General features: G+C 37.0%; 1 protein-coding gene across 2 annotated transcripts in view; it reads left to right on the top strand.

The window, feature by feature from the left end:
* Positions 1-9,921: 9,921 nt before the first annotated feature.
* LOC119740399 (ras GTPase-activating-like protein IQGAP1) overlaps positions 9,922-20,037 on the top strand; it is a 61,777-nt gene continuing 51,661 nt past the window's right edge. For both annotated transcript variants that reach the window (XM_038215689.1, XM_038215687.1), the window contains exons 1-2: positions 9,922-10,414; positions 16,169-16,274. In XM_038215689.1, coding sequence (XP_038071617.1) covers positions 10,342-10,414; positions 16,169-16,274 — 179 coding nt within the window. In that variant the 5' untranslated portion in view covers positions 9,922-10,341. The remainder of the gene's footprint in view (positions 10,415-16,168; positions 16,275-20,037) is intronic.

Raw genomic sequence — 20,037 nt, 5'->3', positions numbered from 1 at the left:
AACTTTTTTTTTTTTTTTAATATTTCCACAACAAGACCACTTGCCACCTTTGTGAAATATTTGGTCACCGTTTGGTGGCCTTGAGCTCTGGTCCGATTTAGAAGAAAAAAGTACAAGTATTAAGTGGTGCAACTGTGCTGTGGTTGAAGCACCATGCGTCTTTCATTTGTTGTGTTGTTATATGGTTTGTGTAGCAAAACACTTGATAGCAATGCTATCACGAACATGGATTATTTTTCTCGTCCAAGCTTCACGATAGAAGCGCCATTCATAAAAAAAACAGGATACTTTTAAGAACAGCATAAGATACAAAATATTTTCGCAGGCAAATTTCTTTTTTGTCAAAGTCAGATCTGGTTTGGCAGTTTGCGGTGCAACATTTGGTAATTGTATTTGGAGCAACGTTATTACAGTATATTAGCAATGTTATAGTATGCGGTGTACACAAATTGTCTGAGTATTTTTTAAGTAATGCTGCATTGCTGATTAGCCAGCTTGTCTCGAAACGCTAGATGGTAATTTTTTTTTGCCTGAAAAGCGAGCTGTTTTCCCATTGTAAAATCAGTCAGTAATGTTCATCATCGGTGGCACAAACAGCAAAATCTGGCACCCAAATGCTTATTGGCATCAAATTATTATGGTTTGAAAAGATTGCACTGGTTTGACACATTAACCCTAACTCCCTAGGCCTTTTTGCTAGGATGTAGCCTCAATCCTGCAAAATCCTCCAATTGGCCTCATGGAAAAATAGCATATAGCATCAATCCTGCAAATTCCTCCATTATTTCCTTGAATATGATCCGTGGAGGGGTGGCCACTACCTGAATCCTGCAAAATCCTGCAGCAGTGACTGTCAACATGTTGAGGCTTGGCCAGTGACATCCTGGAGCAGTGCAGAGGATTTCAAGCATAATCCAGGCCTATATTTCTGCACAGCTGAGCAAAAACAACACAAGGTCCGGCCCAAGACCTTGACAAAGTGCATCCTCCAAAATCAGTAACGCACTTTTGCCATGTAACCTCAATCCAAATTCCTCCACTGTGGCAAAGAAGATTTGAAGGATTCAGGGCGGTTAGGGTTAAGGCTTAACCAGCCAGTTCCCATCTCATACATCAAAGTAGCTTTGCACCAGAGAGTAATAGCTGGGGAAGGCCAAACAAATATTGCAAACCGATTTCTGCCTGTGTCTAAAATGACAATTACGACGGCAGAATATGGGTTTCCGTGCACAAGTATCCCCTACAACGCTTTCAAAGGGAGAGTTGGGCGAGACCACTGGAAGGACATTGACACCCATTGCTGATGACATCTGATACTTACGTGAAGACACTGTGGGTTTGTGCAGTTCAGAATTAAGTTGTGCGTACATTGCGCCGTATACATGCGAACCAGTACACACATGCAGTATGTTCCTTCTACTGGAGCTCTTGAAAGTGGTCGTAACGCCCCATCTAATCTTGGTTCCAAGACGTTACTATCTGGTGTATGTTACGCATGAACATGCATACACTTTCGCACTTACAAAAATATTCCATCAACAGAGGGTGCAATTTACAATTCTGAGAGAAACATGCCACAGGCATGCAACGTTTCCTCGGATCAGCTGATTTCCTCGTTTTTCACTTCACATTTATGCCATTAAAAATTGAAAACACTGTACAAAATCTTTTTAAAATTTTGAATGTCCTCTTTTTTTTGGGTTACTTCCAAGTTAGGCCCCCCAAAAAAGTCTCCGGTTTCTGGTATGGAGCTTGCCCCAAAAGTGGTGCGGCGACGCGGCTTTTTAAAAAAAATTTTACCTGGTTTTTTTTTTTTTTGGCTTCAAATGTCGGCTGATGACTGCAAATGGTGCCCGACTAAACTTAGTGCAAATATATGGGAGTCCAGAGAGGCCACATAAAGCTTATTCTCGATCATAACCCCATCTAAAAACACGTTAAAATTGTGCAGCAGCAGGATTCCAGTCAAACCAGTGAGTTTGGCGGTTTTGAGACATCATCTTGTATTGAAAAAAAAACTTTTTCATTTTGCCGACGCGCATGGCTACGGCGACGCGCGCGCATACCAGAAACCGGAGACTTTTTTTTTGGCCTTACATGCCTGATACCAGAAAAACCTCCATCACAGAATTGAGTACAATATAGCATCGAAAACAATTAAACCTTGCCCACGTGTAACAAAAAAAATTTTTGAGAAAAAAAAACACGAAGGCCTTGGAACCAAGACTGCGCGCCATTATACTTGAAGCCCATAGTGTGTCTTACTACAAGTACATTCACAGACTACAAGTACATTCACAGAGAAGAAGTTGGAAGAAAAAAGTTGTAAGTGGAACAACAATGTTTAACGTAAACGAGTGATAATTACTCACAGAATGAAACTGTCTTAGCCGTGGGTCTGGGCAGTGATTCAGTTCATCTTCCATTGTGATTTTTCCAGTACAAATCTTCAGTCAGTTTGATATTTTCCTAAAAGTAAATCACTTCCTGTCTAACTCAATGTTTGTTCCACTGAATCAACCACTTTTTTATGTACAGATATAAATACACTAACCTTGGATGTGTTAGGGCGTGAATCCAAAAAATCATGTCCTTTTTTGTATTAATATGCTGCATTTTCCCCTTTTTTGTGGTCAGGTAGGAGTTATGAAATGAATAGCTTGTGTCTGTTGTAAGAGTGTGTCATACCTATTTTCTGGATTGCAATTGCTGTTTCGTGTTGAGACAATCATTTTTGTGCTCGCTGGTAGGGCATGAGATTGTGTAAGCAAAAACCATTTGATGTAGTTAAAGACGTGATCCTTCCCTTTCCGATTTGAAAAAAACCCTTCAGATCTGCTATCTGTATTGAAACTCTGGCTTTTAACTTGAACTCTTTTAACTTGCTGACGAGAACACTAAAAAAAAGGCTAAATACAAACTTGCAACTTCTACCGTTCATGTAATTCATTGTAGGTATCTAGGTTTCTCATTCAGTTACCCTCTAATTTTCCTTTAAAAAAAAAACCCAATTGCTTGAGAAAACAAGGAAAATTATCTGGCAAATTCCAATTATTGACGGTCTGAGATGAATAAGGGAAGACTTCAAGTATGTTGCTGTGTTGTGAAGTTCGGTCAAACACTGACTCACACATTATCTGGAAACGACGTGATGCTGACAGTTCACATCATATCCCCTTGCGTAATCTGGGCTGGAGAGGGGGAATTTTAAAAACCATCCAAGTTTGCTTACTGTTTGTGTCGTAAGGCCGGCTCCACATGAATCATATTTTGAGGGAAACACCTCATCAGAAAACTGTTGCTTCACATCCCCTTGCACAACTACGGTACAAAAAGGGAAATGTTCATATTGTGTCAGTCCATAAGTGGCTTGCTGCAATGCCCCCCTTGACAAAAAAAGATCCAATGTGTTTGTTTTATTTACAGGGTGTTTAGTTTATTTATTTACTGTTAGCAAAATAATATAACTCGGTCCTGATTTTTATTAAGTCATAATTTTGTTTCAGATTTTTGTGCTATCTGCGTCTCCACCACTTATATATATATACTGCAGAAAAGACATGCATAAACATGATACCCAGCAAGTGAATATCTTGAATTGAAATGGAAACTTTGAAAAATATCTTTTGCTTTTATCATTTTGAAGTGAAAAAAAAATACACAAAAAACAAAAAGATGTTTGAACAGCAAACATGCTAAAATTATTGCCTGTTATGGGGAAAAAAATCGGAAGTACTTTTGAGGCAAAAATGTTTGTAAAACTAAAAGAGAAATGAAAAGTATGAAAGCTACATAAGGGAATCATGAAATTAAACAATACAGTTCTTAAAGGCATATAAAATCATTTGCTTCTCCTCCATTTTGTTCGTTTCCAAAAATAATACCACTTGAAGTCCACTGAATAGTGTTCAAAATCTAACCTGTTGAAGTTTCAGCTCAGTGGATATTACACTTTTCGAGAAAACGGTGAAAAACAAAACACGATTTCGCCAATAGCACTCTTTATTCCAAAAATCCGTTAATTTACTGATTGTAGAAACTCGCCTATATCTCTTGGTTTCTTCTGAATGACAGCGAGCCAGACTGAATCATTTCACGGGGTGTTTAGTAGCAGTAACATCTTTAATCCAAGTAAGCTGTTGGATAATAATTTGGTTGGTTACTTAGGGATAAATTCCAGTGATCCTATATGCCTTTGAAAGTCATGATAGTTTGTACAGGTATATTTTACTGAAATAAGGAGGATTCACAAGTAACCAGAATTTGACAAATTCAACAATTTGATCTCTTTTTGGAACCAATGACCTGCTGGTCAGGTGGTCGACATTTTGTGGGGCTCAGACATGATGCAGGCTTTCAAGTATAATTCCTACTATTTCTACTTTTTCCCATTTCGTTTTTTTTTTTTTTTTTTTTTTAGCTTGCTCCTACTTTTCCTACTTTTGTCTGTAACTCCTACTTTTTTCCCTACTTTTTCTTACTTTTTCCCCCCTCAACTCTGAAAAATGGAATCACATTGAATAGTTTTCATACAATGAAGGTCTTGAGTACAGGAGTACTGCAGCTGTACTTCCAAGAGCTTAGTTGAGGATGGAGCACAAGTGTTGTGAGTACAGAACATGCCAAATGAGGCTTATGATGCTGTGGACATGGACGAGTATCAACGAAAACTGCTCCTGAAAGCCCGCAAAAGTCTTGCTTTTATCCTGATTTTGTCCTCCAAAGGTTTACTTTTGTCTTGTGTTTTTGAAAATTTTGATCCTACTTTTCTCCTACTTTCCTTCTTCTTTTTCACCTGGGTTTGCTTGAAAGCCTACATGATGTCTTATCCTGAACCCGTGTCTAGACAGTTCCACTTTGGCTAAGGAAAGAATGAAAATCAAGATAACGAACACGTACAGAGCAGCGACTTTCTTTTGGGGTTCTCAGACAAATTTTTGTATTACTTGCATGGAGTATATTACAAATTGAATTTTCTCCTTAGTTTGCATAGAAAATTATTGTGACCGTTGAATTGCTAGCTTTACACAAAAGACGCTTGTTTATAATCAGCAGTGTTTTGCCACTTAATGAAGATAAGATAACGTAGAACTATCGAATACTTTCTTCTTGTGGCATTTTACATGTTTTGTACAAGAGCGGGAATGGGCAGGTATTTTTTGGCAGAATGCCAACTCATTATGTCATATCATATTTCATGTGAATTAAGAGCCAAAAAAAATGTAAAGAAAACATGAATGGAATGCATGTTGCTATTGTTATTCTCGCATTTGCCTGAAGCTGGAATTCGCTATTAAGCTAGAAAGAAAAAATAATAGTAAAGCACTGAAACCATGGTACAGCAGTATCTGGTTAAGTTCTAGAACTAAGTATTCCTCAACACAGCCAACTTCTTTTAATTAAAAGAATTTCAAAACTGTTCTCAGATGGGCAATTTTTGCAAATGGACCAAAGAGCTAGGCTCGGAACAGCAACATGTCATGTCGCTCTATCACGATATCACTATAAGCACTTACTGTACATGTACATGCATGATAAAGTTTGCCCATATTTGTAGCTTCTACTATGGGATATTTGAATGATATAAAGAGTACAATTATTAGGATAATTTTAACCGGAAAACTTATTCAGACCCCTCTATGCATTTGGAACTCTCTATTGTCAGTTTTACCATTGTACAGTTATAAACCTCACAATTCTGGCACTACTCACCTCGTGTCTAACTATCTGTCTGTCTTCTTGTGGCCTTTTTCTAATTCGTGCTTTCACTCAAAATAATCCAAGTGTTGTATAGATTGTGACGACTTTGAGATTGTGCTCTAACTTTTGTTTTTCTTTTTCCAATTCTTGAGATGTGTAAAGAAATTAAGATAAAGGAAATTGAATTAGACATTGTTCGTGATCTCTCACTTTGTGGTTGGACGACGAAATTCTTGTTTGTGAATTTCAGATCGAGAAATTTGGATGCAGGCTGTGAGCTGCTTACTCGGAAGAGGTTACAGGCCATTTTCCAACTGTCAAGAGAACTTACATTTTGTAGAAAATTGAAATAAAAATGGTTGGTTCAGATGTTTATCGTCTGCACATTCATTTTAGAAGTCAACATTAAGCTTTTTGTCCTCGCAGAGAAAAACATTTGAAAGAAAATAACAGAACATCCAGTCACAGAGGGAGAGATCAACGACTTTACAGATTTATGTGTATAAAAGATTATGTAGAAAAAAAAGATGTCTATTGAATAAAAAAAAGAAAAATTGTATAGGTATTGTACAAATTTTAATGTAATTATTACACCAGATATCCCAAACCATTGTTATGTAAATCTATACATTTGAATTTTTGATGAGATGCAGTATTTGAAGAGACAACAAATTTGTTTTGTAGATTTATAAAAAAAAAAATAATAATAATGCTCAGCTTTTTCTTCGCTCGCTTGCAATGACTCAGACGATGTTTTTGTGTTTCCTGGAATTAAGGGAGGGGAGAAAATAACGTTTTTTTCTAAATACTGACAGCTAACTTTACAGGCTTTTCTGTGTGCAAAGTGTTTGTAAATAGTCTGAAAACAATGAATTTGCATCAGTGTAAATGGGGAATCATTTTTTCCTGCTAGGCAAAATCACTCAATTCATGTTCGATAATCACAACTTGGGACTTATTCCTAGTTGGGATAGGTGCCAAATCACATGGGCCTGCAGTCCCAAGTTGGGACATTCTCAATTGGGAATGAGACACCAGATTACAGGGATCCCTGCTGAGTGTATTGTCTGCTATTTTGATGATTTTGAATTGCTCCAACTTTTCCCCTCTTTGGAGCTTTGTGCTTTTTAATGAAAGTTGCAGCCACGAACTCATACAAAACAATCTAATCGTCATCATTTTCAGCTTAATCAAAAAGTGTACACAAAAATACTGTCTGTTGGCCTGGAAACATAAAGAAAAATGTGCAATTTTGTTTTCCACTGTGATATGAATTTTTGAATGAAATTAACATAGATATAGTGAGTTTTATGGAAATACTTTTCATTGTGGATATGCACCGAGTGGTTGAAGTCATACAGTATGTAATTATTTTTTTATCTGCTGAATTGTTTTAGTACATGTTTTGCTTGATTTCCTGTGATCTAGATAAAGAAGAAGTAGCATTTGTAGATGAAATAGAATTAGTACACTTAGATGAATGAGTTGAAATTAGAATAAAATACTCTTTGATATACAATGTACAATTTTCGCCCCCAGAAATTCAAAATTTGATATGTAGCCTACCTCACAAGAATCAGTTAATCAATTCACATTGACAGTTGGTCTTTATGTTTTGCCATGTGGAAGTTTGTAGCAGCTTGGACAAAAAGTTGAAGCAGTTGACTGTCTTTGCATTAATTGCCATGTTAACAGCCATTCATCCTGTGCGTAGGCATCTTTCTGTCAGCAGGTTTGTTTGATACACACCAGTAAAACTGGTTTTCATTGGTTGCCCAAACTGGCCAGAACCGGCCAGAACCGGCTAGAACTGGTTTCTCTTGAACCAGAACTGGTCCAGTCTAGAAACTCATCAAAGTCCTTTGAAGTATCAACAGACACCTTGATTTTCTCCTGAGGGATCCCTATCTAAACAAAATCAGAATTTACCCGCCAAAAAACAAACAAACAAAGAAATGGTACAAAGATTACTGAAGGGATCAACAGACAAGTAACAGAATGCATTGAAATGAAATTAGGCAATTGTACACATGCCGATCAAGACTGAAAAATTTGGAGGGGTGAAATAGCAGTTTATGAAAACACTACTACTTGGAGGACCCGATTTTGAAACATTTTCAACCCTTTTTTTGGGTGTGAAATTAAGCTGTTAAGCTCTTCTAAACCCCTCCGAACCAGACCTAAACTTGCAGGCCTTGAGTTGAATGACTCTGGAGGAGAGGGTTACCACAAGTTTGATTTCTCAAGTCCCTCTTACTTAAATTGTTTTTAAGCTTTTTTTTTTTTGATGAGACAAAAGTTGCAGCTTTGAATTTCTCGTAATAAAAAAAAACAATGGTCTTAGCTCTGCTGTGTATATAACTTTTGCAGATATGTGGAAAAAAAAGTGTTACGGCCAACAAAATTGTCAAATTTATAATGACAGTATTGTAGATACTAAACGCCAGACGATATGCCTTTACTAGAAATGTGTTATTGTATAGAGAAAAACATATGTATTGTAAGACTTACACAAAAAACTGGTAAAAAAAAAGGAAAACATTCAAAAAAAGACAAAAATAAACACAACAAAAAAGAGTAAATGTTGAAAGAAAGGGCACTTTAGTATATAAAAGTGTAACTGTAATATTGTTTGGAAAACAATTTTTTAAAACTTTATGATGTAAAATCAGTCTAACAGTATTTCACATAATGTTCTGAGGATCGAAGTCACCCGAAAAAAAAAAGAACTATTGCAACACATAGCTCTGTATTCTGGCTAATTACATGGAGACATTTATTCCTTTATTTTTTAAAAACAACAGACGAGTGATGAGTAGCTTAGAACTAGAGGAATCCGGATTGTGTGTATTACTGATTGAAATTTGATATTACTGGACCAGTCAGTGGTCCAAGATATGTGCCAGGTGGATTGTATATGATGTTGTTTCTTATTTTACTATGTTTTGCTTTTTAAACATTACAATAAATGTGTATACATGAACATGGATCTGTGTCTGCTGATGTCAAGTTGTGTTCAGTGATTGCTACTTTGTATATGTGTGGACTGTTGATCTGTGTTGATTTTTTTGTCCTTCCAAATGTTTGGTTGTCTTCTTAACGTTGCATACCCTTGCCAGCCAAGTCATCAGTTCCTGGCAAGGGGGGGGGGGGGGGGGCACAGTACAAGCTAGGGGGTACATCACAAAAAGGTTAAATAGGGAAGTCCAATTCTGTATTTCTCTGTCAGAGAAATACAGAATTGGACTTCCTTATCTGTATTTCTCTGTCGGAGAAATACAGAATTGGACTTCCCTATTTAACCTTTAAACAATTTTTTTTTTGTTAAATGTGCCCTTAAAGGGAATGTACATCATTGGCTTTTGCTGTAATTTTCAGAAATGAACTATTTGAGGGGTTAGTATAATAGATCAAATATTGTTTAACTGACATGTTTGAAGTTTTGTGTTCGAAAATGCTTGAAAAACCAAAGAAAAACAAAATTATTTAAGTAGTCTGGTTCCCTGACTCCACTAAAGATAAAATGGATCAATTTATAGATGTCGGAAAATTGTAAGGTAAGGGAACCAGTCTAGCTGGCCTGCACCCGTTCATGAACATGTAATTAATAGCAAACAAAATTTGGACTGACAAAAAATTGTAAATTTGGAGCAGTCGTTGAAAAATAGTTAGGTTTTTCCAACGGTGGTCGGCCGACCACCGTTGGAAATGTATACAAAAATACCATTTTCTTGAAAATGACTTGACACCAGGTGCCATAATTTTACAGGATGCTTTAGACTGTCATTTACTAACATCCTAGTAAGGTATTTCATAAAAACTTGGTATTTTTATTTTTCGATAATTGCAAATGTTGTATATTCCCTTTAAAAATGGGAGATTTCACAATTCTTGAGCACAATGTAAATATTCAATTCTAGCCCAAGGTAAAAAAAAACTTCTGCCAAAATATTATGGAACATTTATGATGTGTATCCAATATCTGAGCACTTTTTTGGGGAGGGGTTTATTTACGGATTTTTTTTCAAAAAGAATCTCAAGAGACACTTTTTTCACTATTGACTTTCATGAAGTGCGCCACCCTACGGCAAATTATATGGGCGATGTTTTTTTGGCAAGTTTAATGGCAGATGGTACCCAGTAACCCGTATTGTTATCGTGCGCACAACTCGCCGGGTACCACGCACTGGTAGCGGTCCAGTCAATCAAACTACAGGCGCGCATATTGCACATCAACGATATGGTGTGAAAAAAATATGGGTTTGGCTGGATTCCATCCAAAACCACCTGCATAAAGTTGACTTTCGCGATGAAATTCAACATCGAAAATTCCCTTCTGTGAGAAAAGTTTCTCGGTAAATACTTAGGGGAGCTGTGGTAGGAAGTGATGAATCGCTAGGGATGATCGTGTCTGAATGCTTCTGGTGAATAAATACAGCAGAAACTGGAGTGAAGTTTATTACGGAAGTAGCTTTGGAAGTTACCGCGCGTGAGAGCACTGCTGCCGCTGCAGTAGAATAGAACGGGTCTACGTGCGCTACGCCAGTATAATCGAACACCGTGCCGACGGTTTGGGTCCGTGTATCGTGCCTGATTAGCAGCATTTTGATGACTGTTTAGCTTGCCAAAACAACTTGGAAGATGGCTAGCACTACAGGAGATGTTGTGAACGGAACGGAAGACGTTGACGGCCGAGTATCGGCGGAATATGACCGTAAGTAATGACTGTATAAACGCAAGTTAAATTGTCCGTGCACTGCAATGACAAAAAATCTCCTTGCTTATTGAACGTGTGTTGCCTCGGGCATAATGCCATGGGCATCGGCAATTCAACAAGGCACGTCATAAAGAATACCATGGTGGAATATTAAAGACATCCCACGCATCATGCCCATCATATGGAGGAAGGAATTACCACTCCCTCCCAACCCCGCCCCCTTGGCCCCTTCTCTTCGTAATTTGAAATTGCATGAAATAATGTTTAATATTTTGGGAGTTGGTTAGACCATGGAGGAATAAGTGTTCTTATTCCTCCATGGTTAGACCCCCTACATAAGTCAAACATGAGCTGTAACTTATCAGTAGTGTTACTTGTTACATTGGAAAAAATGTTGCAACCTGACGCCACTTCAGCGGTTGTGTACAATTTACAAAGTCTATGGAGAGTCAAGAAAATTTTCTAAGTATTTCCTAACAACATTGGAAATGTTTCTCAGTTCCAGATTTATGTCATCATTTTTGCAATGACTGACCTTCATTGAGATGATGAAGAAAACAGTGGTATCAGGTTGCAAAATTTTTTGCAACCAATGGTTCTTTGCTTCCTTTTTATTAAATCAGTGGACTTTACTTTCCTTTCAAAAGAGTCATGAATCAGAAAGTAAACTGATATCTGGCTTTCAACAACTGTTTTAACTTTTATCGCATTTTTAATATAAATACTAAAGCACGAATCCCAAGTTAGCACAGAAGCCGAGGCTGTCAGTGTAAGCCATTGTATGAATTGAGGACGTTTCTGTTTTTAATCGTCTCAACTAAAGATAGCACTGGGGCTCTCGTTTTCAACAGAAATTCGAAATTCCTCTATAGCTGAGGCGAGTTCAAAACATGGAGGGGTCCTAAAAAGTAACTAATGCCACATTAAAATTAATTAATGTATGGCAGTGTATTGTTTGTGTAGACATGTAGGTTAACCTATAATAGGAACAATCTGTATTTTTTTCAAATAGAAAACTGTTGATGTGCCATAAGAAATAAGAACACGTGTACGTGTCAAAAAAAAAAACCAAAACAGGCGCGGGTCTAAATTCTTGAAAGAATTTTCATAAGATAATGCGGCCATTTGACTGGGAAAGCTGAATTGTTTTGGGAGCTGTACAACCTCAGTAATTATGTCTGGTTATGTGACATGACAGTTACACAGTGTGTAGCCTATGTCTGGTATCCCATGGTTTGTTTTCTTTGTAAATGTTTACCTTCTAATTAAGCTATCTATGATTGACACGTGGTTGATTGATATTAAAAAGACAACCTGCATGTCTAGGGACTGATGTTGTTTTAGCCATTCCTTATGCATCATTGTGTATTGTGTATGACAGTTTATTATGTTTACAATACATGTGTGTGATTCTAGGGGAATTTACTTAAAACTTTAAAACAAGTTGTATTAAAAGGTCGCTTTTTCAATATGTCGTCGTTTACCGAGAACTGGAATTTTTGTATCCCACACTTGCTAAATTTAAAAATACTTCAATTTTTTTAGTTGTCAAATGAAGAGTTTGAGTAAGGATTTACCGATAGAAGAATGTAAATCTTCACAGAAATTATTATTTTTTAATTCAATTTTTGTATGTAAACATAAAAAGTGTGATGTGTTTTTGATGCAAAAATATTACACAGTTTTTTATCTCAACAATTTTTTTCCCATCAGAGATACAGCAACAAGAAGCTCTTACAAAATTAATCTATTTCTCATGTCAAGGTCACGCCTCATTGCCTTCACAGCTGGCTTCAACCGTTGGTCTGTTAAAATTGTGTTTAATCTGTATCATGGACATTGCATGCACCTGGCCGTATTTGCATTTAAAAAATTGGCAAAATGCAGTCCTTCAGCAGACGTGTGCTCAAGCTCCCATGGCTAACGGTTGAAGTGCACAAAGTTAATCATTTATGGTGGTTCTAATTTAGGATTGCATGTAGTTGTACAAAGGCATATAACTGCCTTTATATGAGAAAAAGCAGTTTGTTCGCAGTATGGGAACCTCTGGCCTGCTAAGTCTCCTGACAATTTAATAAATAGGTCATTCCGTGTCAATTCAACACAATTTTTTTCACCCGGCCTTAACAGATTGAAACGAAATTTGGTGGGATGATTGGCCTGAACATGTGTGAGAAACCTCCAGAACTGCAATCTTTTGTTATTTGTTTCGTTAGGTTTTTGAGATACAAGTCAACGAACTTTTGACTAATTAGCATGACCTCCGAACTTTGAATGCTTGTATCTCCAAAAGTATAGCACCTACCAAGACAAGTTTTACGTCATGATTTTGTGGCTCTGTGAATGGCCTCCATTGCATGAAATAAAACCTAAATTGTGGCATGAAGCGCAGACAAATGTGTAATTACATGTAAATAACCTTCAAAGTTCGTAAAATTTCTTCAAATGGTAGTTTATGATGTAAACAAAAATCTTTCAAATTTTTGTGATGGGTGCTCTTAAAATTCTAAAGTTATGATTTTCTGAAAATATTTGGTGTTCAGTGATGTATTCTATATATTCTAGGCCATAATTACCTTTCCAGTTAAAAGTAATAACGCTTTTTAAAAAAAATGAAATGCAGTAGGATGTGTAATAAAGATCAGTAGGGTGGACGTGTAGATCGATCTTTGAAATTATCACAGGGGTTGATGGGGTTGCAATAACATGCACAAAACATATGGTAGCCTTTTTGAATTTCTGAGATGGAAGAATCCATTGTAAAATATTTTAATTTTAGTGAATTGTTGCCAGTGAGCACAAGTAAGTAGACAAACATGGATATCCATTGACAACGTCATTAGGCTAGTGTTTAAGACATACCAATACAATGTGTGATCAATTTAGTAATACATGTACAGTTACATGAACCTTTGTTGCAAGTTTTTACTGGTTGCAGTTTTCTATCACAGTTCACAGACTTTCGTAATTTACACACTTTGTAGACGCACTCCTCTGTTTTGTTTGGAAAGGATTGACAAGTTATGATTATATTTGATTTCTTTTAATTTTTTCTTATTTCAACACTTTAGTTTTCAGTGACAACTGGGTAATTCATCATATCATCTGGAATTGCTTTCAGATTTAGAGATCAGATTTCACAGTCTGTTAAGTCACTTCGTGGAGGAAAGTGCATCCAAATCTGAAGAAGATACTTTTGGAATTTTAATCTGTGTACCAGAATAGACCATGTCTGGCCTTTCAAACTTCAATGCTCCAAGGGCTAGTGGTATGCTACATGTACAACCCCACTGTAAATTTAGACATGTGTAAGCCGTTTAGGTTCAATGTTAATTTTGGGTACAGTTACTTTTTCATTAAAAGGTACAATATACAACATTTGCTTTTGCTGTAATTTTCATAAATGGATGGATTTGGGGTTTGTGTTTTGTAGCAAATATTGTTACAATGACCTGGTTAAAGTTTGGTATTCATACATGTACATGTACCGGAAGATGTTAGAAAACCAAGAAAAAAATACTGTTCTTGTAGTCTGGTTCCCTTACCCTACTTCAGACAAAACGGAGCAATTTATACTTTTATAGACATCTGGGAATTGTTGGGAAAGGGACAAGACTATCTGGTATGCACCCGTTCATGGATGTGTAACCGATTGCAAACATAATGTGGACTAACTAAATTTAATAAATTGGGGGCACTGGGCAGTATTGAATTTTGAATAAAGGTCAGTTTTTTTTTCCAACGACCATCGTTGGAAATTGATACAAAAATTCCAATTTTTCTTGAAAATGACGTACAGCACACCAGGTGCCATGATTTCACAGGATGCTTGAGACTATTATTCGCTTACACATTACAGTCAAGTAAAGTATTTCATAATAATTTAAGTCTGCTTTCTACATATCTCAAGTATTACAATTTTTTATATAATTTAAGAATTTTTGCAAACAAACAGAAATGTGAGGGGAAATTACAAGCATGATGGATGACAAAAGCCAACTGGAAAGTAAAAGTGCAATTAATATTGCGTTTTTGGACTTCCCCCTTATTGCAGGAATGAATGTGTACATGTACTTGTACTTCCAGCACCTGTACTAGATAAAACAGTCTAGTTTATGTTGTGTCAACAGTCCTAGAAAAGTGTTTTGCAAATTGGTTTCCAAACCGTACTTCATGTACCGTAGTTGAACTTATAAAAGTACAGTCTCATTGTCAGTACTACATGTACATCAATTCAAAAATAGGTTATCAGCTCTAGAGTGGTGGGCGATTGTGCTATGCATGTACTGCACACATGTGCTTTATTCTGTCTCCTAAATGTATAAAGTTAATTTGTAACTCATTTGGCTGGAAAACTAATTTGCTTTTATGTGGAAACTGATACCAAGACAATTTTTTTTGCAAATGAAGTTTCTCCCAATTTGTCGGTGTTTTTCACATTAATAGTAAAACATTCATAGTAAAACATTGAGAGTCATGATATTTACTTCCAAAACGAAATCTCACTTCTGTAAAAGATTTGTTTTTCTTCAACCTCAAAATTCCTCACCACTGTTTTGCAATCATTCCGGAGGTGTGTAGTACTGTGAACCATGTTCATGTATACACGTACATGTATGTATAGGTTGTTTCTATTGGAAAAGTCAAGGTGAACGGGGGAAGTCATTCAGATACATACAAGTGCATACACACATACAGACTTTGTATAGTTTCTGGTCACTTCCCTTCAAAATAAAAGGCTAAACAGACGTGGAACTTACAGTTTGAGGTGCATATACATGTACCTGTACATAATGCATCTTTTAACCATCATGTCCTGTTGAATTCCATGGACTGCAATCCATGTACATTGTAGCACCTGCTCTCATCCTTTGGGTCAGGAAGCACAGCTTTTTGTGAATCCCCAGACCCCCACCTTTTTTGAGCCTGGTTAAGTGGATTTTGTCAGGGTACTATTATTATTATCCAGTCTTGCATGCTTTATACCACTCCTCTGTACATTGTACATGTACATGTACCATGATAGGGACAGCTAATTTTTCTCAAAGTTCCGCCTTGGTGTTCCCATTTTGGGTATGGGGTGGGATTTGGGCTGCTTTTTCATATTGTGTTATTTGTGAGTAATATAAAATATTGCAAATAAACAAACATGGTATACATGTATGCATGTTGTTGGATGATTGAGCCACATGTACGTTTTGTCACAGGGTACATTTAGCTTGGCCTTTATATTCATTAAAGATGGCCTTTATAAATATTCATAATAAACAAATTGAAAAAAAAAATATCAAACTGTCTAAATCCAAAGTTTAATCTGTATATATTGAATATTATCATTTTTTAATTTTTTATTTTTTTAAATTTTTTTGGTGTTTATAAACCCCAAAAGGAAACTGACTAAGTACAGCAGTAACAGCACTGCTCATTTTGCTAGCATCGTGGCTTTGGGCTTGATCCCTGGCTACATGGCATACAGGCTTATGACTTCTGACTAGCGCCCTTTGAACAAAGACATCAATTGGCAAAATGGGGAACCACCAACATACAACGCTGGAAAGCTCAGCTGGCTAAGCACCAGAATGGCAATCCGGAGGTCGCAGGTTCAAACCCGCTCCGGTCAATTTCTTTGTCCAAAAAAAAATAGCTGTATATCCCAGGGTGCCTCTGTCGTTTTTTCTCTCTTTACCAAAATCCATGTCTCTAACCATTTTACAATTTAGCCTCTAACATTCTTCCGCATTCCTTTCCTAGATGAAAATGAAGTGATGCCGCATCGTGCATCTGCTGAGGAGATGGACGAACAGCGAATGAAGAACATCGCTTACCAGTATCTGTGCCATCTGGAAGAAACAAAAAAGTAAGTTAAGGAACTACATGTATCTTCATACTTCCTTGATCCCAGCTTTATCCCCAGATCCTTAAAAATCCAATCAAGGTTTTTTACTGGATTTTGCAGGATTGAAGAAGGTAAAGCTCAGTCGCTTTTACTTTACTTGTGACTTTGTGCCCAGTGAAAATAAAAGTGCAAAAAATGGGCCATATTTGTTTGTCCTGCATATCAAAGGTTTTTGGAGGCTTCAGTGGCAAAAATGCTGTAGGGTTTGTACCCTGAGTCGATCCAGACTGACAAGGTTTTGAGGCATTCCCAATGATTCAGGACCCAACAAGCAAGCTTAGATAGGGGTAGTACAAAGAATGGACGTGTACCAATGAGTTACTGTGCAGTACAATGGGCTCGTAATACCCAATACATGCAATATGGACGTGTAATGATTTAATGTGGCTAAAACTAAACCTGTAGTCTACTGTCTAGTGGCTTTGCACACTTCTGATCATAATTGAACACAAGATGTTCCATTTAAATTCAAATTTGACCAAATCAAATGTTCATTGTAATTAATTGTTTGAGTTCCATTTACCATTTGTACAAATATTCTGGTACGAAAAGGAAATGTGTGTGTGTTTTTTTTTGGTTTTTTTTCCGTTAACATTTTCACATAACCTAACTTTCAAACTGTGGATATCTTATAATATGTACTGCCTGGAGTGCCTGGTAAAATTCGTGAGCTACTGGTGCTGTAGCCAAGTGGACTTGTAGCTTAAAACCCTAACTCCTTGGGTGATTTACTAGGAACCTTCCTCACTCTTGCAAAATCCAACACCATACAGTAAACTCTACACCCAAACTGTTGGACTCTGATTATGGTGGTACATGTACATGTATGCCTGACTGCATGTAAAGCATGAACAGTTTTCTAGTGCAGTACTCCAACAGATTCCAACAAATCATGCAGTTGGATTTTGAAGGGTTGAGGTTGATTAGGGTTAAATTGGAGCCCTGCTTTGCTATAAAGATATTCTGTAAAACTATTTCCTTTTGTCAATGACATTGTTTCTAAAAATAACACTTGATGACAACAAGTGGTTTTCGTCTAGATAAAAGTATTCAAGTTATTACTAAACATTGTATGAATGTTGATGTTGTATTTATATATAAACAAACTGCACATCAACAGTTCCAGGCCGGCCAAACTTATTCTTGATCCCCTGCAGCGATCTGAAAAGTCAACCAAAATAAATGACTGTTGACCTCTGTTCCCCAGGACACCCCATGGTAGCCTTGCCAAGTGTGGCACAGTGACTCATCCAATGTACATTGTACTTGGAAGGTCATGTGGCACAAATCAGCCCCAACATATGATGCAACGGTATTTGGAGTGAGATTATTAAAGGGGATTTTAGTTTTTGAGATGGGGGGGGGGGGGGTGTCCTGGTTCGCAGTGTTGTTGGGATTTCAGGAAATTACTTGTCCTTAAAGAGGAAGTTGGAACAGGTTGATGTTATAGGGCTGTGTGAACGACCTTAATAAAAGATAACAGTCATCAGATTTTTTTTTCTCTCAAGAAATTTTCTACTTGTATGTTTTATTCCAACCAAAAAAAACCCTGCTTTTTCTTTTTGACTCTTGAGACGTCTGCAACCCCTTTGCGAGCAGACTGGCCCACGGTCCATACATTATCAATACTGATTGTAGGGCAGGAACCAGCCTATCGTGCGAGAAGAAAGTTACATCGTTGAGGTGCAAGCAACTCAAAATTTGTAAAGTAATACTTCATTTGATAACTTAACATTGGCCAATTTCTTTTGGTCGATTATTCCAAATTGACTAACATACATTTGTTTTGCTAGAAAAATAGCAGTTTAGAAAAGGAATCTATATTTTTTTGAGATGAGACTAAAAAAAAAACACAGGGAATGCAACTTTAATGAATCGTGAAGTCATTACATCTCTGACCCAGCCAATTTTATTATACAAACATGTTCCTACATGGCAGCTGGTGTCTGGCGCTGGCCCTGCTCCCAATCCAACCAGTCTGGGTGTGCCGTGTTTATCAGAACCACACTAGTGCAGGCCGACCTTATATGACCTCCGGTAGGAAAGAAAAAAATGGTTGCACTGTAGTTTCATGAATTCCTTCCTCTATACGTGCAAGTGGTTTACATAGTATGTACATCACAATACATGAATTGCAATGTTAGCTGAAGCCAATTTCCTGTTCCAATGTGATTTTTGATATTGAAAAAGGAAGATGAACAAACAGTGTACATGAATCTTGTTTTTTTATCTAAACAGAAAAAATAAATAGGCACGGTTAAGTTTTGTTTTCATTTGAGCAACGAAAACATTTATCATTATCATAAGTTGCCATTGTATATTACGTACATGTATGGTACGAAATCCAACCCCCAAATTTAAATCTCTGAAGTTGCTGTGTACAGATAATGGTCTGCATGATAATACTTGCACATTGGTGAGTAAATGCAGCAAGGTACATGTGTGTACTGCAGTGTTTCTCCTGCCCATTCAAACGTGAGAAGGCCCACCTCGCTAATTTCAGTGACCACCTCGCTCAATTTTTGCTAATATCACCACCTCGCTGTGAAGATTGCCAATAAAGAAAATACTAACTGAAAAAGTTTCATTTTGTGTGATTAATGAGCGTTTTCCCTGACCTCTCTGTATCGAGAACTCACAAATTGGATGTGTGGAGGGAATCATCGCGCATTTTTGTGAGCACTGCATTCTTTTTAGTTTGCAGATTGCGTAAATTTTGTTTCAAACGTCAATTTTAATTTTTACCACCTCACTCAGTTCATTAGCCAGGGGAAACACTGGTGTACAGTGAGCTCAATACATGCATGTACAATGTACACGTAGCTTTACAATGTAAATTGCATTTTTCGCAAGCATCATAAACTTGAAATTTAGTTGGTTTTTCTATGTAGCCTGGTTTTCAGTTTGAAAATTCTCCACACACAAATGACATTCAATACCTTTCTTTTTCATTGTCTGAGAAGTTACTAAGTACACGTAATATGTAAAGTTGATTGCGGGTACTCGATCCCATAATCTGGAACTGGTTCCTGACATCAGCAGTTGGGTACTTGAGTATCCGGTTCGGATGCACAGCCCTATTTCAACGCCCAATTCCTCATTGTCTTTCATCACTGAAATCTGTTGAGCCAGTCATTCAGTTAGTGCAAGCAAGCATGTCTGAAAAACAAAACAGATTTGGTTTTGTTCTCACAGTGCTCACAGAGTATCACAACCTCAGACAACCTTGGAATGACATGTCAATCCCACAATTTATTCTTGTAATAATAAACAAGTGTCGCTTAATAGCCCAAATCATTTTCACGATCTGATGTCAAGATATTTTTACGGTTGAACTTCCCAAAACCCTTGACATTACATGGACATTTTGTGTTGACATACATGTAATGGTATCAGAGTACAAAAGTTACTGTGGTTCACTTACATGTACATGTACATGTAGATGCACCATTCAAGGTTTGATACTAGTTTGTGTGGGTGTATGGGAATACATGTAGATGATGGGCGTGTCTATTGACCTGTCTCTGACCTTAACCTTGACCCTGACCCTGACCCTGACCCTGACCTCTGCATACATGTATAGTACATGTACATGTATACATGTGTACTCCATGTACACTTATACTTGTGCAATTTGATAATGTACAGACATTTGTTTCAGGTGCTTTGTTCCAAGAGCAAATTGTATTATGGTAACCAAGGAATTTCCATGAACTGTCAGAAA

This window comes from Patiria miniata, unplaced genomic scaffold, assembly GCF_015706575.1.
Source record: "Patiria miniata isolate m_02_andy unplaced genomic scaffold, ASM1570657v1 HiC_scaffold_5, whole genome shotgun sequence".
In the NCBI taxonomy this organism is placed as follows: domain Eukaryota; kingdom Metazoa; phylum Echinodermata; class Asteroidea; order Valvatida; family Asterinidae; genus Patiria; species Patiria miniata.
This window is presented reverse-complemented; position numbering and strand designations above follow the sequence as displayed.